Here is a 22,088-nt window from a genome sequence, read left to right as displayed (position 1 = left end):
CATAGCATGGGGGGCATTGCCCTGGGCAGTTTTTTCTGGGGTGTGTGTGCATCAAGGCTGGCATCCACCCGCTGCCTCCCCCTCAGCTGCCTCCAGGTGGAGGGTGCCTAGGAGGGACGTAGTGGCTCGGTCACGCCCCCCCCGCATGCTGCTTTTGCCGCCAGTGCGGGGGCGTGCGGGGGACCTGAGCCACTGCGTCCCTCCACCCTTCTGCTGGAGGCCAGCTGAGGGGGAGGTGGCAGGCAGATGCGGCCACTAGGGCTCTCTATGCCACTGCCTTAGTTGCCCAGGGCATCTTCTACTCCAGAAGATCAACCAATGGGAGTTCTAGAGAACCCTGGGCTGGTGAACTCACAAAGGGGGCCATGCATGGACAGGGAAATTCCAGAATGCCTTCAGTTGGCTTTGGAGTCAAAGGCCACCTAGCTGAGTTCATGGCTGCTCCAAGTAATACAATATGCTGCTGAGCTGGCTGATCCTGAGGGTCCCGTGAGCCACCACAACTGTATCCAGAGAATGTCAGCGAGTTATTTGAAACGGGAGGGGTATTAACCTGTCTTCCTATCCACCTACCTACCCATCCCATTTACAGTATCTTCCTCCCTTCCTCCAGAGAGTTAAGGCGGCAAACGTACTTCTCCTCCTCCCCATCTTATCCCCACAACAGCCTTGTGAGGTAGGTAAGGCTGAGTGACCGGCCCCCTCCTCTTTTTCATTGTTAAAAACGGTGACCAGGCGGATTTTTAGAATTTGGCAAAGCATCCAGTTGTTGGTTTGGTTTTGTCACTGTCGGCAACGAACTCTCACAAGGTTTGGGCACGCAGGGCATCGCTGCTGCGGCTTGGGGTGGCGCCTTTTCTTCCTCTTCTTTCTCAGCTGCTTTATTCTGGGACTAAGAAGGATCCTAGCAAAAGAGGGAGGGGGTCCCGCAAAAGGCAGCTCAGGTCATCGTGGAGAGTTAGCCATCTGGTTTCCTGAATCCAGGCGTCGAAATCCGACACGCGGGTGAGGCGGGTATTGTACCCCAGGGCGGCGACAAAGCTGGCAATGCCGTGGGCCTCCCATTTCCTCCGTCGGCAGCCTTGCAGTTCAGGGGGACGCCGGTCACCTTGCAGCCGGCGCGAATGTCCCCTCGACAAAGATCATGCTCTGCCACCGGCACAGATCAGTTATTCTGGTCTGTTGGCCGCGACACCCGGAGCAGGAGGAGGGCAGAGGCAGCGGGAGCCGCCGGGGTGGCTGCTGCTGTGGCGGCGGCGGCGGCGACATCCTTTGCCCGCTCGCCCTAGCTTTGCCTCACTCAGCGCCGGGGCTAGTCTGGGACAAGGACCCGCCAGGCCTCCTTTCCCTCGCCCTGACAGGACGCGGCGAGCGGGGCAGAGGGCGGCCAAAAGGTATACCGCGCCCGCTAACAGCAGGAAAGTGACGGTTGCTGAGCGGAGGGAGGGGCAGCGTTCCGAGCGCGGCTTTGAATTCAAAAGTCAATTCAAAGCGGCGCGAGGGCGGGCCTGCTCTTCCCTTGCCCTTGGGACTCCGCCTCCCCCGGTAACTCCGCCTCTTGATTCGTGACCAAGCGTGGCGTAGTGTTGGGTTAGCGAGCGCATGCGCGCATTGCAGAAGGCAAATTCCCCACAATGGGTGGTGCAGTCGCGGCCGCGTGGAAGTTCCATAAGTCGTGGTGTAATAAACATACGGTTCTCACCCCCTGCTCCAAAATACTGTACAAATCAAATCCCCTAGAAATTTTATTGGTTATGTTTTTACTTTTGATGATTATTGCCCTATCAACTATTGCTTTCCTGTGAGGGTCATTTAATCTAGAAGATGGCAAGACACAGGTAGAAATACACGTCCTTAACTTGTTCCTACCGGTATTTGATTTCTTAATTAGTCCAGAATGCTTCCTTCCTACTTAGCCACCCACCTCATAAGGTAGGCAAAAAAATGATCAAAATTATAGATGGGGCCTATGGAGGCAGAGATAATGGGTGGCTTAAGCTAGTATATATCCAAGATAGCTTTGGTTTATGGTTCTTAATCTAAACAACTCCTCTGAAAGAAAAGGAGAGGAAGGAAATGTTTATCTTCATCATTAATCTAGCCTTGTCTGTGTCTGTAACAAGAAGTCCTCAATGGGGTGGTGAGACTGAACTCAAGCATCTTCAAGAAACCGAAGGGGGGTGGAATTAAGTGCTACGCATATTATATATTTAGGCTGAGAACGTCACTCCCCCATTCTGAAAGAGCGTTCAAGTTTGTTTTTTCTTACTTCCAAACTCAAAACTCAAAAAAGAGCTGATGTTGACTTTACAACAACTCTTCTCCCCCCCAAAAAAACAGGCGGTATAGTCCTTTTTAGGCCCACAGTCAGGTCACCTTTCAAACCGATCTTGTAAAGAAAAAGAGACAAATGCTCCACTGTGAATTAAATCTGGACCAAGACCTACAGTATCGATGGCTGGGGGGGGTGGTGTTTAAAACCCAGGAATCCAGGCAAGTGGCCCTCCTCTATCCTTTTCCTATCTCTCGTGGCTACAAAGCCTCCCCGGCGGGGCGATCCTCCTCCTCCTCCTTTGGGCTGGAGCATATCACGTGACGAGGAAAAGAAAGAAAGAGGCGTGGTCTGCGTAGCAGCTCCGAGCCCGGACCTGGGAGGAAGCGACCTCCGCGCGTTTCATATGGCCGGGGCCGGTTTCGCTGCTGAGCTGCGGCTGCGGCTTGCGGCGCTCAAAGGAAGGCTGCAGCGCTCGAGCCAAAGCGAAGAAGCCTTCGAGGGTAAGAGCGGGGTGGTTAAAACTGCGAAAACCGCTGCGGGGTAGAAGCGCTTCCTGTTTGCATTGAACCTCCCCCTCTCCCCTTTAGCTTAACTGGGCGGTCCTTGGTTTTAGGGTTTGTTTTTTCTTAATTAAAAGCCTCCCATTTCTTGGGGGTTTTTTCGCCGGCGGCGGCTTTTTTAAGGCATGTGCCCATGGCTGTGCAACCAGAAGCATGGCCTTCTCCCCAGCTTAGAGGTCTAGGTCTGCATAGGATCGCAAATCTAAGGACGTAGGAAACTGCCTGATCCACACCATGGGCGCATATGGTTTGTTGCTGCCAACACTGGCTGGCAGCGGCTCTCTGATGGATTCAGTCGAAGGCACCTTGCCAGCCCTACCTGGATGAGCCTGAGGTCTTGGCATGCAAAGGAGGTGCTCTGCCGCTGAGAGCAGATGCCCTTATACTGGATTTGTAAAGGGTTTCTAATTCATTATCTGTGTTGTGAGGGTTTGGGGTGGGGGGTGGGGTTCTGTATCACACTTGAGCCCCATCTAATTTCTTGGGGGTCATGGATCCAGAAAGGGTTAAAAAATCTAATGGATTGTTGTACTAGTCAGGCAAGTGTTTTGTGGCACCTTTGTAGCTCAGTATGAGACAGTTCCTTCGGAGCCCCATGTTGGGGAAAGAGATTCCTGCATTGCAGGAGGTTGGATTAGATGACCCATGTGGTCCCTTCTCACTGTATGATTTTACCTGAACCCTACACAACTCTGGGTCACATGAAAACTTTTGCACCCATGTGGTGCAGGAGCTTTTGCATGAGCCGCTAATGTTTTACAGGTTCTGAATACTTTGAGATCTCAATGATGTTTGTGGGGAAATAGTGTTTTATGTGGATTGTGTTTTGATGAGGTCTTTATCTCTTTTCATCAATAGATCCCTTCTTAATGCAAGCTTCTGCTACACTGGAAAACTTGACGGACCTTTGTAACCAACCTGGAGAAAATGGCACACTTTCTAAACTCTTGCAACTTTATACGCAGGTACTGTGCAGTGATGAATTTTCAGCTTTTTAGGCTGCAATTTCGAGCATGCTTGGACAATAGGATTCATAGTATGTGAACTATAATATGGTTCGTACGGGCGAATAAGAGAATTTCCCAGTGAAAGAGTCATTATGAAATAAATGCTTTGTTTGTGGTTTAACTGGAATGGGGTTCAAATTAATAGCACTGTGAATACATGTTAGATTTGTATGTTTAACTTTAAAGGAACAGACAGTGCAGTCCATGAACTAGTTTATGGGCATGGTATAAACATTATTATTTTTATTTACCCTATCTTGTATGTATAAACTGAGGTGCTGTTGTCAAATTTCAGTGACACAAATAAAAAACTAGCTTAATGGTGATTAAGAGGAGCTTATGTTTGTGATTCCATTGACTTATTAAATTGGCTTAAATGCAGTTTTCTGCCTTGATCTTTCTGTGGCTTAAACTGTAGAGTAGTTATATATTTTAGTTACTGTTACTGTTTCTGTTTCATTTTTTAATTTTATTTTAAAGAAATTAAGAGGGTTTGATACGGTCAGTGCTTTTTTTCTAGGGGGACACATACCCCTAAACATTTTGTGAATCTTTGCACTTTTGTCCATTTACTGTATTTATTTTTCCCAATTTGAACTATAAAATGGTGATTTTCTTGAGTCAAAAAGAGAGTACCCCTAAACATTTTTTATAGAAAAAAAGCACTGGGTATGGTTATATAACCATAACATGATAACTTCTGACTTTCACTGTTCTTAGATTTGCTAAGACTGCTTGCCCCAGATATAAGTGAAATGACTTAAGACAGTGGTTGATAAACACAGCAATACTTGCTAGCACAAATTCTTGCCAGCGTAGAGCAGGCACATAGGAAACTGCCTTATCAGGCTTTTATTGATAAAGTCAAGTTTTGCCCACTCTGATTGGCAGCAACATTGCAAGGTCTTTCTTACCACCTAGAACCTAATTCCTTTTTAACTGGAAATGCCAAAGATTGAAGCTGGGACCTTCTGCTTGTAAAACATGTCTTATACCACTGAAGTTGAGCCCTTCCAGAACAGCCTTAAAACTGAGGTGCTGAGCTGATTCATTGCATCAGTATATTTGTCAAGGCACAGAATAGCAGACCTATTATGTTAATATCCACCGCAGGATGTTTAATTTTCAAATTCTGAGGTTACAGTATGTATTGGTGACCTGGAAGTGTTGAAGGTAAATGTGGTCTTGCAGTGATCAGTGATGCATGTCCCCCCCCCCCAATTTATATATTCTAACATGCTATCCTGATCTTGGGAAAGGGATTCCAGGATACAGCAACGAAAATACTTGTACAGTGGTGCCTCACTAGACGAATTTAATTCATTCCACGGGTCTATTCTTATAACGAAAAATTTGTCTAGCGAATCCCATAGGACTGCATTGAATTTTTTTTAAAAAAAAATTTGCCCATAGGAACGCATTAATTGAATTTCAATGCATTCCTATGGGAAACCACGATTCGCTAGACGAATTTTTCGTAAAACGAATTTGTCTAGCGAGGCAACCTCCGCTAGAAAAATCCTTTCTTTAAGCGAAAATTTTGTCTTACGGGGCGTTTGTTAAGCGAGGCACCACTGTACAGGTTGAATCCAGCCCAATGCTGGCATTAGCAAATCCATCCTTTGCACTGTGGTTTGTAAACTTCTGGTTTAGAAATCCTTGCAGCCTGATCAGGAGAGGAATGGGGAAGTGTAGAAGAGACTTGCTTTAAATCCCCTTCCTAGAAAGTTGCCTTAACTTAGTACTACTCAGAGCTTACTTTGACAAGGTGAACAGTCAACTAGGAAGGACAGAACAGGTTGCAGACCTTGGTGCTGATATTCTTCCACCTTTTTAAAGGCCATCCTAGATATCACATATTTTGAGGAGAACCAGCTTGTCGATGAGGACTTTCCAGAGGAGTCCTCTTTGCAGAAAGTTGAGGATCTAATCAACGCACTTTCAGAGCCAGAGATCTTGATCGATGAAAGTGGCACATCTCAAGAAGTGAGTACTGTTAGTCTCATTTGCTTATATTTCTTTAAATTTCTTGTAACACACAAAATAACCTCTAAGCCCTCTTACCTTCGGTATCTCTGCTCAGATTGTATTCCCATTTTCTTTGTTTTAAATTTTTCAGCCTGTAACATTCAGTGGTATTGTCAGCGATAAGTACTAACTTGACACCTGATGGTTGTGTTGAACTGTGTTAACTTTTATTTTGGGAAATTCACTGTTGTCAGGCCTCAAGCCAGAATTTTTGTGTTGGTGGTGGGGTCCCTAAGATGTGTGAGGATAATGCAATACAGTGGCCTGCATCTAAATAAAGGCAACATAACATAATTTAAAGTTATTGGGTGCTATTTAACTAAGTTTTATTCCGAGTAATTTCCTGCTGAAATTAATGGAACTCGCCTGGTTGTGTTCATGAATTTCAGTGGCTCTACTCTGAGTAAAACTTAGTTAAATACCACCCACTGAGTTGCTTTAAGATTGAATTTTAATAAAAGAAAAAGAAATTATATATTTAAAATAAGCACATATTGCTCATCATTTTACCTCAGTGCATTTCTACTCATTAGCTAGATTACTGGAAGGCAGTGTGACACAAATCCTATGCATATTCCATGCAGAAGAAAGTTTCACTGTAGTAAGATTTGCTCAAGGGTACATTGGATTGCACCCATTCTGATAGGACCCTGCCTGCTTGTTTTGTTTTATTTTGCCACAGTAAAAGGCCAATGACCTTTTCTCTCTTTAAATGAAAACTAAATTCAGGAACAGGGTCTCAAATATCCATGAAGGAGAGAGATGTCACTTCACACTGATACGCCCTCGAGTTCTGGCCTAACCTCCCATCTGTTGAATAGGGCAGCAGGAGTTGAAGGGATGTGGAACTGGCATTCCTCCAGATGTGGTTTGATTATAATTCCCATCAGCCCCAGCTGGTATGGACAATGGGTAGAGATAATGGGAGCTGTAGTTCTGCTACATCTGGACAGGCGCAGATTTCTCATCTTTGACCTAGGGAAGCTGCTGCAGGAAGGCCGATGCAAAAGTAACTCCTGAAGATTAATTAGATGAGATGTGAGTTCCTTCGTTAGTGGAAAGGGTGTGATCTCAAGCAACTGCTTCTCTTTAAATGTTATTTATGAAACTAATATTTGTGGATAAGCCAGGGAATGACACTTATACTTTGCAAAAAGAACAAACAATTTAAAAAAAAGTTTGGTGTGTTACCTGCTTCCAATAGCGTGAGTGAAATGTGTGCAGCTGCTTTTAAGGCAGTACAGTGGTACCTCTGGTTACGAACTTAATTCGTCCCAGAGGTCTGTTCTTAACATGAAACTGTTCTTAACCTGAGGTACCACTTTAGCTAATGGGGCCTCCTGCTGCCGCCGCACGATTTCTGTTCTCACCCTGAGGTAAAGTTCTTAACCCAAGGTACTACTTCCGGGTTAGCGGAGTCTGTAACCCAAAGTGTTTGTAACCCAAGGTGTTTGTAACCCGAGGTACCACTGTAATTGAATATGATGGAGATAATGCAATGAGGGAAGCCCAGGGGGGAAATAAATTGAGACAGGCTTTGCGTGTGGAAGAGTTTTAGTTGTGCACCCAGTCAGCTCTGTTCAATATATGTAGTTCTACAAACAGTTGGGTTTCCTGTGTCTTGTAAATCTGAATCCCTGAGAGTGTGGATACAGCATACAAATCTGATTTGTTTCATGCGGTTGGGAGACGTTCATATTAAAAGATATGAAACACTATTTTTTTAAACTCAAAACTCATTCCACCAACTCTTTCCCAAATATGCTATGTTTGCCCTTTTTATTCAAGGTTTAGGCATCTTAATCAATGTGGATATCAGATTTATTTATTCATTTCCAGCCACTCGCAGTGCTTGGTGTAGAATTGCTGGAATGCCTTTACTGGAGGAGAGGAGCCTTACTCTACATGTTTTGCCACACGGTGAAAGGAAGGAAGGAGAGGTTGATGAATAAGACCGATTTGTTTAAAAAGGTAAACCCCTTTCTGCTGAAGAAGTTGTTGTTGGAACCCGTCTGTTTGGAGACAACGGTAGAGAGAGCAGGGTTTTGCCTTCAGTCTTGCCCAGCAGAGTGGCAGGACTGCGGATACAGCCGTGGCTACAACACTCCATCACGCTTTGTTGCTGCCCTGCCGGGGTTAGGATTGCTGTGTTAGTTGACGTCATGCAACTAACTTGGTAAATAAAGCCCAGTATGTTTGGGATTGCATAGATCCTGCCAGTCTTCGTCCAGATTTAATTTACAATTCAATGTTTGTCTCTTTTCCTTAGTATACAAGAGAGGTTTGAAAGGTTACCTGACTGTAGGTAAAGGAATGTACCTCAGTGGTAGACCCCGTATTTTGCATTCAGAAGGTCCAGGTTCAATCTTTGCCATTGACAGGAGTCTTGCCCAGCCCTGAGACACCAAACAGCTACTGCCAATCAGTGTAGATAATACTGAGCTGTAAAGTCCAGTCGCCTGGCTCAGTATTAAAGCAACAGCTTGTGTTTGCCTTCTTTAGGAGTTGTGTAAATTAAGCGGTTCTTTTGCACCCGACGGCTGTCATGCTATGACTGAGTCCTGTTTGTCATATATTTATTACTGTTTTTTTCAGCTTTGTGACTAGAAGAAGGGGGAGGGGACATTCTTTCAGAATGAGGAAATGGAAGTTTGAGACTAAATACATAAAATGCAGTGCTTATATTTTCTCCTTCAGTTTCTTACCAAAGGAATACAGTACTTGGTGAAGATGCTTGAGTTCAGATGTTCCGATCACCCCATTGAGGACTTTGTGTTTCAAGACACAGACACGGCTAGATTAATACATGAAGGTAAATGTTCCGTATGGTGCTTTTTTGGTCTCCTTTTCTTTTAGAGGAGTTGTTTAAAAGAACCACAAATCAAAGACAATCTTACACCCACACTTGAGCCCAGGTCAGGCACAATGCTAAACCATGGCTTTATTGTTCCATGCATGGGCCGCTGGCTTGCACACTCCCCTTTCCACAAGGACTACATTGGTATCCCAGTTGGAATAAGCCATCTGTGACCAGCATCTTGGGAACTTTATGCTGCACACTACAGAACCTGTGAAGAGGGACAGAATAATTCAACTAAATGCTGACTTTTGTTTTATGTGTGTGTGTGTGCGCGCGCGCACACACACACACACACACAAAATTACCTTTGGTGCAGTTTTAGGGATTTCTCTTGTATGTTTGTCACTCACAAATTGCAGCCTTGTCATTTGCGAAATGTAGCTATTAGATCAGACATCCCCAGACTTCGGCCCTCCAGATGTTTTGGACTACAATTCCCATCATCCCTGACCACTGGTCCTCTTAGCTAGGAATCATGGGAGTTGTAGGCCAAAACATCTGGAGGGCCGCAGTTTGGGGATGCCTGTATTAGATGGAAGTTGTAGCTATTCAGAAACACAGCTCGCCTTCAGCTGCTTCTCTTCCCTACCTTTGGCAGGCATATTTAGCGACACCCACCTGCTGGCTATGATGTACTGCGGGGAAATGTGCTACTGGGGACTGAAGTACTGCAGAGAAGTCAAGGAACGAAGTCGAAGCGTAGAGGCAGGATCGAGCAGGGAGCAACCCGGAAGCTCACAGAGCGAAGTTCTGGACTATCGAGAGATGGGAGAGAAAGTGCTCTTGAAATACATAACTGTGTGCGAAGGACCGTTGAGGCTGCATGACTGGGATACCAAAAATGCAAAGCTCATACTGGACTATTTCAAGCAGTTTTCTGCCTAATTGACTTGAAGGCCACTGAAAAATGGGGGGGGGAGAGGCCATTATTTTTCCTTTTAGAGGCTACATTCCCTTGCAAATAATCAATTGGGGACCACATGACACGGGTGGTTAGAGCACTGCTTTTTCCCCCCTCTCCCCACAAATTACTTTTCCCCCTTCCCCCAAATCTTCACTTAACCACGGTTGGCCTTGGAAGTTCTGAAGCGATAGGAATGTTTGTTGGGTTAGGTGCCAAGGATGCTCACGCCACCACCTTCGCTTCCCCTATTCCCAGTATCTTGTCTGACTCATTCTCCTTGCAGCAGCTTCCGCTTTTGCTGGAGAGAATTGAGAGTCAAGAAAACCACCAGGGATCTTGGAGGCCTGACCGCAAAGAATGGCAACTAGAGCTTCCCAACTCTCCTTCTCCCAGCAGCCATCGCTTTTGCTGAGTGGAATGAGGGAGGGACTGGGAAGCAGGTAGCTGGCTTGCAGCAGAGGAGATGGGGGGAGTTGCAGAGGAGGGGGTTGGGACCTAGGTGGAGGCACCCAAGGCCAGGTAGAAAGGTGCTATGGGCTGGGGTTGGCAGAGACGCTGGCAGCTCCTTGTCCCTGATTTAAGCGGATGGTGTGCTTTCCCAGAACAAAACTGGGGCAACCTTGTATAGCTCCTTGCAAATCTGAAGGTATAATTTGTGCCTATAAACAAATACACAACATTTCAGAGTATATCTTGACTTAATTTCTGTAGTTTACGAAACTGCCATACAAGTTACTTTACAGTAATCCTTCTGAAGCTACTCCAGTTGCCAACAGAGTATAGGTCTCCAGGTAGAGTTTCAGGTAAACCTAAGTTGTTGGCATCCATCTAGAGACAATGGAGTGCGCCGGGGCGGGGAGTGAAGTCATACTGCTGTGTTAGCAGCACCAAAGAAAAATGTTCTGGTTAAAATCCACATAATTTAGTTTTGCTTGGTACATAAAACGTGTGAAATTGCGTAGAAATAACTAAAAATGATTACCAAGTAGCTGCAGTTACATTATATATTATTATTATTGCTATTATTATTATTTTACCCATACCTAAGACTTTGGAGGAAACCTAGTTTGGCATCAGTCCCATGCACAGAGATAAGCAGCACACAAGGATGCGTAATAAAAATTAGATGTCATTTCCATGTTTGCAGGAGTTCTAGGGTTGCTACCATGTCTGGAGCTACTTTGATGTTGCTGAATTTCTGCTCCCCAGCAGAGAAGAAAAGTGAAAACTGCAGCAATGTCTCAGTAAAGTGCTCTGTTTCTGGGTTGTCTGCCTTTTCTAGAATATTTCATTCTCCCAGCCACTCAGCATCATGTGGCCACTGAACGCGCTCAGTCCTTGCTGGGCTGCTCTGGCAATGTTTTGTTCTTTGACAACCCTTTTTGCATTTTGCTGCCTGTTCATACTTTCCCTCTTCTACGTGGATTAGGTGGAAGAGAACCGAATAAGCTTCCCACCTTGGAACTGTTGCATGCCGCAGGGGAGGGCTAACAAATATATGCTTGTATCCTACATAAGGTTTATAAAGGGCCTAATTGGCACGACTTTGGTATGACAGCAGGGCGGACAGCTCCTTGAAAATCACTGTTCTCTCCGTGCAACATTTAAGGCTTTTTAAAAACAGTTGGTGTGCAATGGAAGCTTCTTTTTATTTATTTTTTAAGTTTGTATAAATAAAAATGTATCATTGCAAAAGAAAATCCAACACAATAACATTTCAATAAATGAAAAACAACATAAGGTTGTACATTGTCATTGTACTTACCGTATTATTCCAGTATATCAGGAATACTCCTTTCTCCATAAATTTAGTGGGTCAGTTTGCATTCTCCTATAGTAGGTTGATATAGCCATTGTTACAACAGACAAGACCTTTTTGAGTGATTCAAAAATAATAGGAGGTAAGCTCCAGTTTTTTTATTTTTTGCAATTGTAATTTTTGTAGTCATAATTAGGTCAGGTACCATTTCTGTATCATTTTGAAACAATGTTCAAAGCCAAGTCTGCTGGTTCTTTTTTAAGATTGAGAGCTGCATAGGGTGGTGGGGCTGAGGAACAGAGCTGATGGGAGGCAAAAAATGGAAGGGGAAAAAGCTGGGGGGATGGGATGGGGTGTTTGAAAACAGATGGGAGATAATGAATGGAATGGATTTGTGGAAGTGCTGGTGACTCCTGCCATGTCAATAGAATACTGCAGAGTTTGAAGGGAGGACAAGGGTGATCCAGTCCAACCCCCTCTGCCCAAAGTGGAGCTTGAAACCACATTTCTTACAACTTTAAGCCAATGGTTTGGGCCCTACCCTTTAGAGCAGCAGAAAACAAGCTTGCCGCTTGTCCACTGTAGCCAACCAGCGGGTGTTACTGACTACAACTCACATCATCCCTGACCACTATTCATGCGTACTTTGGAGCGTATTTTTATTGCATTTTTATTTCGCTTTTGCGATGCTCGCGCGCTAATACAAGAGACTATGTGGCGCTGGCCACGAATCCGGAGCAGCAGCTCACAGTTGCCAGCGGGACTGCGGGGGAGGCGGCCGGAATGCCTTCCACGCCTCCGGAACAAACTGGAGGCAGAATCCCGGTGGGAGGCGCGGCTTCTTCTTCAGACTTCCCCTTCTTACTTGCGCGCAAGTAGCAGCCGCAGAGAGCCACAGCGCGCTTCGTCTTTGCGCGAACGCCGCTTTCCTCCTACTGAGACCCACCTCCTGGTGGAATCCGGGCTCCGACGCCAAAGGGCGCAGGATTCAAGCTGCTGTAGTGCCGTGGATGCTGAACCGCAGCTAAGTAAGAAGCAGCTAAGTAAGAGACGGGGAGAGTCGCCGGTGCGCCCCGGAGCGATGGCGCAGGGCGGCGGGGACTGGAAGCGCTTGGAGACGCTCCTGCGAGACAGCCTCCGCGTCCTGCGCAGTAAGTGGGGGCAGCAGCAGCAGCAGCAGCCGGGGAGGCTCCCGGAGAGCGACGATCGCGCTGGGGAAGAGGAGGAGGAGAAGCAGACAATGACGACACCCAACGCCTTGGAGGCCCTGCCGGTAAGCGCGCCTCCCCCGAGTCCGCCTGGCGCATCCCAGCGAGGCGAAGGGCCACCGCTTCCAGCAGTGTTGACAAAAGTTCCCCGTTGGAACTTCCTGTTCGCTCGGCTTCCCATTGGTCCCTTCACGGCTCCGCCCCTTTGACGCTACGCAGTTGCACTTTCCAATTTTTATTTTATTTTAATATTATAATAGATCTGTAGTGCTAAATGTTTAGGTTTAGTGACTATTAGGATTTAAGTAAAAAATTCTGTGTTACAACTGGGATATGTTATAAGACAGACTCCGTATGTATTAGAAAGGGAGATATGCAAAGAGGTGGAGGTGTAAAGACTGGATCTTGAGAATGTCATCTCATTGGATGTATTGGAATCTGTGGATTTATGAGCACCAGCAATTAGCATGTAAAGTGTAAACCTGGGTAAATGTCCTAAATGTGTACCAGTCTTTAATCCCAGTCAATCTACAGGTGCTGATGAAGTCAGGGGAACCCCTTTGTTCATAGCTGCCAAGTTATCCCCTTTTTAAAGGGATTTTCCCTTATGCTGAATAGGCTTCCTCGCGAGAAAAGGGAAAACTTGGCACCTATGTTTGTTACACTCCAAAAGGGTCTTGTTTCCCCCATACCCACAGCCTTGGATTGCAGCAAACATCTTCTGTGGGTTTTCCTCTGCCTTTCCAGACTGCATCTTTTTCCTCTAGGACGGTGCTCCCAAACTCAGGCTTTTGTCCTTATCTGAGAGCTGGGGGAGGGCCCCACCCATTTGGCATCTTGCATAGTGACCTTTGCTCTCTTAATGACCCATCACCCAGGTGATTACTTGGTTTGGTGTGCTTTTCACACTTGCTGGATCCAAGGATTAAATGTCTGGTACCCTGTTTAGCACCCCTAGCTTTGATTAAATTGTAATACTTGCTGGATCCAGTGATTAAAGAGGTCTGGCTGTTATGAGACATTATTAGGTAGATCAGGGGCTTATTTGTCTATAATTATTATGCCATTATTATTTTTATTTGGAGGTCCATTGCTGGGCAAATTCACACCATACATTTAAAGCTTATGACTTCCCCCAAAGAATCCTGGGAACTCTTGTTTGTTCAGGGTACTGGGAATTATAGCTCTGTTAGGGGGAGACTACCATTCCCAAGATTCTTTCAGGGACTTTGTGGGTTCTATATACATGGTGTAGATCTGCCTGGTTCTGATACCGCTGGCATATATTTTGCAGTAAATCTTGTTTAAAAAATATGCATTCTTACATATATGTAAAGGGGAAATTTTGTCAGGAGCTGCTGTTAAGTTTTTATGTTTCCTAAATGATTTCTGTATAAATATTTAAATTTTATTTTCCAGATAGATGTGAAGTTATACATCATGTCCTTCCTCACACCCAAAGATCTGAGTAATTTGGGAAGCACCAATCGCTACTGGAGTCTAACAATCCAGGATCCCTTGCTATGGCGTTATTTTCTCATCCACGATCTTCCTTCCTGTCATTCTGTTGATTGGAAGTCAGTCCCTGATGCAAACATATTTAATAAATCCGTTTTTGAGCTGCATAATAGTGCCTCATGTGACTACATGGCTGCGTAAGTATGCTCTAAAATTCCATACAGGTAACATACATTTTATAGGCATATGAAGGATTGTGCTGAATGCCTCCGAATATATATTATTTTTAAACAAAAAAGGAAAAGGATTTATGATAGCATACATTAATGGGCCACTCTTCAGTAATAAGTAAATTAAAGGTACAATTTCATGCTAAAGCCTCTTTTTGTAAACATTATTTAACTCATGGCATCAATTATATGCGTGCCCATTAATATATCATTAAATTCTGTTGGGCTCTCTGAGTTCTCAGCACTGAGCATTTTCTTGTGTTCTTTGTGGGGCCCTTCAATGCATGCTGAGACTTGCCTTACTTCTCCTAAGATTTGGCAATCAGTTTTCATTATTATGGGGTGGGTTGTTGCGGAAACTACAATTAATCCAAAATGCGGCAGCTAGACTGGTGACTGGGAGCGGCCGCCGAGACCACGTAACACCGGTCTTGAAAGACCTACGTTGGCTCCCAGGACATTTCCAAGCACAATTCAAAGTGTTGGTGCTGACCTTTAAAGCCCTAAACGGCCTTGGTCCAATATACCTGAAAGAGCGTCTCCACCTCCATCATTCAGCCATGACACTCAGGTCCAGTGCCGAGGGCCTTCTGGCAGTTCCCTCGCTGGGAGAAGCCAAGTTACAGGGAACCAGGCAGAGGGCCTTCTCAGTAGTGGCACCCGCCTTGTGGAACGCCCTCCCACCAGATGTCAAAGAGAAAAACAACTACCAGACTTTTAGAAGACATCCGAAGGCAACCCTGTTTAGGGAAACTTTTAAAGTTTAATAGATTATTGTATTTTGGTGTTCTGTCAAAGCTGCCCAGAGTGGCTGGGAAACCCAGCCAGATGGGCAGGGTATAAATAATTTATTATTATTATTATTATTATTATTATTATTATTATTATTATTATTAATTTTTACACAGGTACAAGAAGTGTTACTCCAGGCGTAAAAGATGTCCAAAAGCCAGCCGGCCCTATTACGGACCCGTCACTTCCTTTCTCCAGTCTCTGACCACTCAGGCAGAGCCTCGCTTTGCAATGTTTGGGCCGGGCTTGGAAAACCTGGACGACTCTTTGGTGCACAGAATGATGGCGAGCCCACATATTTTGCCGCTGGCCGGTAGACCTTCTAGACAAATGCACGGTAACATAGTTTTCTTTTCTTTTAAGCAAGCAAACGAAAATGACCATGGTGAACATTTGAAGCCTTCTTCAAGAAGGGGGATGTTTGTTGACCCTGCTACAGAATGTAGTTCAACTGGAGACATTGTGTGTGTGTGTGTGTGTGTGTGTGTGTGTGTGTGTGTGTGTGTGCGTGTTATGCAGCCTGCCCCTGTAGACACCAAGCTACCCTTTGAATATATTTTCCCATCACCAGTATTTAAGTAGGATTCAGCTGATGGCCAAGTGGATTGTCTTGCTGTCTCAGGGAGCAGCATGTCTTGGGCTGGCCTGACGGAGGTTCCAGGTATTGTGTCCTGCCACTGACCTATTTTCCCCCCTAAAGCATGCTGGCCAGGTTGGTGCTTCTGTGAATTAATGGAGGACTAAGATTTGACAGGACCAAGCCGTGGCTTTTTGCTGCCTAAAGTAGAAATATCAACAACCTCAGATATGCTGATGACACAACCTTGATGGCGGAAAGTGAGGAGGAATTAAAGAACCTTTTAATGAGGGTGAAAGAGGAGAGCGCAAAATATGGTCTGAAGCTCAGCATCAAAAAAACCAAGATCATGGCCACTGGTCCCATCACCTCCTGGCAAATAGAAGGGGAAGAAATGGAGGCAGTGAGAGATTTTACTTTCTTGGGCTCCTTGATCACTGCAGATAGTGACAGCAGTCACGAAATTAAAAGACGCCTGCTTCTTGGGAGAAAAGCAATGACAAACCTAGACAGCATCTTAAAAAGCAGAGACATCACCTTGCCGACAAAGGTCCGTATAGTTAAAGCTATGGATTTCCCAGTAGTATTGTATGGAGCTGGACCATAAAGAAGGCTGATGGCCGAAGAATTGATGCTTTTGAATTATGGTGCTGGAGGAGACTCTTGAGAGTCCCAGGGACTGCAAGAAGATCAAACCTATCCATTCTGAAGGAAACCAGCCCTGAGTGCTCACTGGAAGGACAGATCCTGAAGCTGAGGCTCCAATACTTTGGCCACCTTATGAGAAGAGAAGACTCCCTGGAAAAGACCCTGATGTTGGGAAAGATGGAGGGCACTAGGAGAAGGGGACGACAGAGGACGAGATGGTTGGACAGTGTTCTTGAAGCTACGAACATGAGTTTGACCAAACTGCGGGAGGCAGTGGAAGACAGGAGTGCCTAGCGTGCTCTGGTCCATGAGGTCATGAAGAGTCGGACACGACTAAACGACTAAACAACAAAACAACAACAAAGTAGAGGATCAAGTTGGCCTATTTGTCCACACGCCCAAAGCCAGGGTTGGTGAAGTTATTTCAGCACCTGAATTAGAAAATTTACATAAGCCCTTCTGTCCCTCCCTGGAGCAGAGCCTAAATAATTAATTGCACAATTTAAAAACAAAACAAAAAAACCCACTCTGTTGTCCTGACACTTAAAACAGCAGCTGCTTCAGTTTGCCTAATATCAGTGCCAATCTATTATATCTGGGGAATTTCCAGTTCATGCTTTCAAATGACACACTAGGCTGCCTCTGAGGGAACCAGGCAGAGGGCCTTCTTGGTAATGGAATGCCCTCCCTTCAGATGGCAAGGAAATAAATAACTATACAACTTTTAGAATACATCTGAAGGCAGCCTTTTAATGTTTTTGTTTTAATGTTTAATGTTTGATGTTTTATTATGCTTTTATATTTATTGGAAGCTGCCTGGGGCAACCCAGTTAGATGAATCATAGAATCATAGAGTTGGAAGAGACCACAAGGGCCATCCAGTCCAACCCCCTGCCAAGCAGGAAACACCATCAAAGCATTCTTGACATATGGCTGTCAAGCCTCTGCTTAAAGACCTCCAAAGAAGGAGACTCCACCACACTTCTTGGCAGCAAATTCCACTGTCGAACAGCTCTTACTGTCTCTTACTGTCAGGAAGTTCTTCCTAATGTTTAGGTGGAATCTTCTTCCTTGTAGTTTGAATCCATTGCTCCGTGTCCGCTTCTCTGGAGCAGCAGAAAACAACCTTTCACCCTCCTCTATATGACATCCTTTTATATATTTGAACATGGCTATCATATCACCCCTTAACCTTCTCTTCTCCAGGCTAAACATACCCAGCTCCCTAAGCCGTTCCTCATAAGGCATCGTTTCCAGGCCTTTGACCATTTTGGTTGCCCTCTTCTGGACACGTTCCAGCTTGTCAGTATCCTTCTTGAACTGTGGTGCCCAGAACTGGACACAGTACTCCAGGTGAGGTCTGACCAGAGCAGAATACAGTGGTACTATTACTTCCCTCGATCTAGACACTACACTCCTATTGATGCAGCCCAGAATTGCATTGGCTTTTTTAGCTGCTGCATCACACTGCTGACTCATGTCAGGTTTGTGGTCTACCAGGACTCCTAGATCCTTTTCACATGTACTGCTCTCAAGCCAGGTGTCTCCTATCCTGTATTTCTGCCTTTCATTTTTTTTGCCCAAGTGTAGTACTTTACATTTCTCCTTGTTAAAATTCATCTTGTTTGCTTTGGCCCAGTTGTCTAATCTGTTAAGGTCATTCTGAAGTGTGATCCTGTCCTCTGGGGTGTTAGCCACCCCTCCCAATTTGGTGTCATCTGAAAACTTGCTCAGGATGCCCTCAAGATGGACAGGATTCAAATAATAATAATAATAATAATAATAATAATAATAATAATCTTCTGAAAACCTACCAGATTTGAACATGTCTCAAATTCTTCACCTTTCATTTCTTCTTTCTTTGTTTCAAACAGGGATAGGCTCAGGAGTCACATTTCGTTTGAATGGTCAGAAATTTGTCATTCTGATATTGTATACAAAAACCAGGTAAGCTGTTATCCGGGGTGCTCCTTTTTTGCTTGCTTCCTTTGTTCTTCTCGAGTAACGGTATTCCAATGGGGATAGGATTGTCCCAAAAGAAGAAAATTCTAGATTCCATCATCATGTAGATTCACACAGGAATTTTCAAACACCAATTGGATTGTCTCAAGAGGAGAGCAAGCCCATTTCAAGAAGTACTCATTCTGTGCAAGTTTCTTCCAAGGAAACCTTTGGCCACAATCTGGGACATGGCCTCATTTGCTCTGTTCACTCAGCAGGAATGTGGAAACTTGGATCTCCAAGAGCCAGAGTAGACCTGTGAATTGTTCGTCTGCTTGTACAGCTTGGCCTAGATGTGTACAAAAGACTACACTCTTCTTTCTTAAGGCACTAGTCCAGGCATCCCCAAACTTCGGCCCTCCAGATGTTTTGGACTACACTTCCCACCATCCCTGACCACTGGTCCTGTTAGCTAGGAATCATGGGAGTTGTAGGCCAAAACATCTGGAGGGCCACAGTTTGGGGATGCCTGCACTAGTCCTTAACAACTTCAATTCTGCATAGTTTCTCCCTGCCTGCCTGCCTGCCTGCCTGCACAGTTTCTGAAGAAACTGGTTTCTCTCCTCTCTTTCCAGCAAGGAAAGGCTCAGAGCGAAGGAAGAGGACACTGATCCTGTCAACAAGATGTTCTCTGCGGAGTCCAGTGTTGATGGGAAAACGCAGCACAATCTGACTGAGCACGTTAAAAACATGTGCAGACAAATCGATGGGTTCATCTACGCTGCAGATGCCGAGGCAGATAAAAGTAAGGAGCTTTGCTGTATGCGGGTCAAAAAGGAATAATTATGTGGCTATACCACCCAATCTGTTGGGGGATCTGTTGTATCCTGTATGGTTTGTTGTGTGTATATGCTTTGTACCAATGAAAACCTTTACAAACTAAATAAATGTAAGAGCTTCTGAATGATGCCAGCATAGCTTTTAGGGTACAGCTGGCAGAGGGTGGCAAATCCTTTATCTCCCTCACTCTCTTTTTGCAGGACAAAACCGTCAACTTGAATTTGACTGGCTGGCGGCAATGCTTGACCCAGCCCTTGGCCCTACAGATAGGCCTCTGCTTGTCCTGTCCTGCGTTTCCTGTGCTGAGATTGAGAGGATTCCTTGTGTTTACATGGCGCATCAGCTGCAGCTGAACCTGCTTGGCCCGCAGCCATGGATGGTAGCATTTTTTTCCCTTGTTTGTTTTGTTTAAGTATCTGCCCCAGCCTGCATTCCACTTTCGGAATTGTGAAACAGATTGACAATGGATTCTGGAAGCGCTATTATTCCACTTGGTGTAATTGAGGCTCTCAGTTATATGGGAGTAAAGGTAAAGGGACCCCTGACCATTAGGTCCAGTCGTGACCGACTCTGGGGTTGCGGCGCTCATCTCGCGTTATTGACCGAGGGAGCCGGCGTACAGAGCAGCACACGGAAACACCGTTTACCTTCCCGCTGTAGCGGTCCCTATTTATCTACTTGCACTTTGACGTGCTTTTGAACTGCTAGGTTGGCAGGAGCTGGGACCGAGCAATGGGAGCTCACCCCGTCACGGGGATTCGAACCGCCGACCTTCTGATCGGCAAGCCCTAGGCTCTGTGGTTTAACCCAGGAGTAATCCCTGTTAAACCCAATGTGACTGACTTCTGAGTAGATCTGTATAGAATTTAACCGTAGGTTACAGAACTGCCTGTACTGTACCAAGATGGCTCCCCCCCCTCTTTTTACAAAGGATTACAGTCTTGGATTCTGAACACCCTGGAACTCGGACGTTTTGGCTCCCGAACGCCGCAAACCCAGAAGGGAGTGTTCTGGTTTACGAACGTTCTTTTGAAACCCGAACGTCCAGTAGGGCTTCCGCAGCTTCTGATTGGCTGCAGGAGCTTCCTGCAGCCAATCAGAAGCTATGCTTTGTTTTCCAAATGTTTTGGAAGTCTAACAGACTTCCGGAACGGATTCCATTTGACTTCCAAGGTACGGCTGTATGTCTGTAGCAGCCTGCAGGCCAGACTTAACCCACAAGGGCATTTTCCCTGCACTGTGCTCACCTGCCCACATCTGATGTCATATGTGATAATCAGGTGTGGGACAGGCAGAGATGCAGCTGCCGATTGGCAGCCTTAAGATGCATCGCGAGTTGTGCATTGCCAAGGGAAAGCAGGCTTTAGCTGGTGACTGGTGGAGCCAATGCCGGCCAGATAAACAGTGTAAAACGGTTCACCCCACAGGAAATTCGCTCACAGAGGCAATGCCTGCAGAAAGCAGGCTTTCAGCTCCATGCTGATCAAGCTGAAACCTCAAGCACCTTAGCTTTGCGTAAGATACTGACATTTGCTTCTTTCTTGGCTTTTACAGGTTCAGGATACTGAAGTTTCCACGTTGGATGGACTGGTAGATGGAATTCAGTGGCTACTGGAACAAACCGAATGTAAAAATGCCCAGTGAATCAGGCATGTTTACAAATGCCAGTGTGATTTAAAAGAAAAAGAAAACAAATGTCTTATTTACAAGCAAGACTTGAGGCGGGCACAATTTCTCCCTAATTTGGAATGAGCTGAGAAGAGGTTTTTGTGCCTAACATGGACCAACGCTGCCCTTAAGCCTGTTGCTATTTAAAATGCCGACTGGATAATACAGAAAAGGGAGGGGTTATACCTCAAGGGGGGGGGCACTGGCATAGCGGAGGCGCTCCTCTTATGCTAGTGCCCCTCCCCATTGGCAGGCTTAACCAAAAGTAAATCTCCTCTGAGAGGTGCCAGGCTGCTGCCATTTAAATTTTCCACATTGGCTGCAATGTAACATTGCTCCGGAGCAGCACCGGAGATTTACGATGGTAGGCACTCAGTCCTGAGCCCCAGATTTATTTATTTAAAAAGTAAGGGGGGGCAGGGACTGGCAGCTGCCCAAAGATGCCACGTGGTGATGCCAAGCTTGCTGGATTCTAGTTGTGTCAGGCTGTTTATGGTGCTGACAGTATCCAGTGCAGGTTGGAATGTCAAGGTTTTAATCAGGTAATTCTGGACCATAATGCACATGTTTAGTGGAATCTCTTCAACAGTACAATAGATGGGTAACTGGTGGAGACCTCTTGGAGTGGAGAATATGAATGACCATTTTATCAAGTGCACATAAGAGAAAGGTTTGCCATGTGCCCCCACCCAAGTTTGTTGTTAATGCCCAACATGTTTCCGAAAATGATTTTCCTTCTTCAGTGGTCAAACCCATACAAAATCTTTCTTTCTTTCTTTCTTTCTTTCTTTCTTTCTTTCTTTCTTTCTTTCTTTCTTTCTTTCTTTCTTTCTTTCTTTCTTTTGCTCTCTCTCTCTCTCATCGTATGTCTCAGAAAACCACTTAAAACATCACAACAAAGAAACTTGCTCTGGTCAAATTCCCTGGGAACAACCAATCAAACCTTACCTCTTGTTCTCTAACTCGCACAAAAACCAAACACAATGACTTGAAATGTAATGCAATGCCTTTCTGAACCCAGTTCTACTGGAAACTACAAATATTGCTTTCTCAGAAGGAAAAAGGTGAAAAGTGAAAGTGGACAAATAAAATGATATCGCAGCACTTTCTGTTTACTCTTTTTGTTGGAACATTGCAGGAAGAAAAAAAATACTATGGAGGTTTTTCCTTTGGCCATATGAGGTTGAATGCCCTACTAAATGTCCGCTTATACAGAGGGGGTATTTTGAAGGTCATTGAGTTTGGCCGACTATAGAAAAGGTTTTCTTTTTAGAAACACATTCAGTCGCATACGCATTACTGCATGCCCACTTGCGGCAAGGAGAATTTCACC

At 45.3% G+C, this 22,088-nt stretch overlaps 2 protein-coding genes across 3 annotated transcripts; both read left to right on the top strand.

Moving 5' to 3' along the window:
- Nucleotides 1-1,111: 1,111 nt before the first annotated feature.
- On the top strand, nt 1,112-11,374 carry RIMOC1 (RAB7A interacting MON1-CCZ1 complex subunit 1). Its single transcript, XM_035100718.3, has 6 exons — nt 1,112-2,775; nt 3,694-3,800; nt 5,682-5,828; nt 7,710-7,841; nt 8,568-8,682; nt 9,329-11,374. The coding sequence occupies exons 1-6, from the start codon at nt 2,679-2,681 to the stop codon at nt 9,613-9,615; spliced, it is 885 nt and encodes a 294-aa protein (XP_034956609.1). The 5' UTR covers nt 1,112-2,678; the 3' UTR covers nt 9,616-11,374.
- A 651-nt stretch (nt 11,375-12,025) lies between these two features.
- LOC118077220 (F-box only protein 4) lies at nt 12,026-21,859 on the top strand. Of its 2 annotated transcripts, none has more exons than XM_088653120.1 (7): nt 12,026-12,544; nt 14,025-14,256; nt 15,198-15,418; nt 18,181-18,253; nt 18,883-19,052; nt 19,288-19,466; nt 20,642-21,859. In XM_088653120.1, the coding sequence occupies exons 1-7, from the start codon at nt 12,031-12,033 to the stop codon at nt 20,729-20,731; spliced, it is 1,479 nt and encodes a 492-aa protein (XP_088509246.1). In that variant the 5' UTR covers nt 12,026-12,030; the 3' UTR covers nt 20,732-21,859. The 2 variants fall into 2 exon arrangements, with proteins under 2 accessions (XP_088509246.1, XP_034956610.3); XM_035100719.3 differs by having other exon boundaries at nt 12,027-12,666; nt 14,021-14,256.
- Nucleotides 21,860-22,088: the final 229 nt, after the last annotated feature.

The sequence above is a fragment of the Zootoca vivipara genome, chromosome 10 (genome assembly GCF_965207765.1).
Source record: "Zootoca vivipara chromosome 10, rZooViv2.hap1.1, whole genome shotgun sequence".
NCBI classification, from domain to species: domain Eukaryota; kingdom Metazoa; phylum Chordata; class Lepidosauria; order Squamata; family Lacertidae; genus Zootoca; species Zootoca vivipara.
Note: the sequence above shows the minus strand (reverse complement) of the source record. Positions and strands in the feature narration are given on the sequence as shown.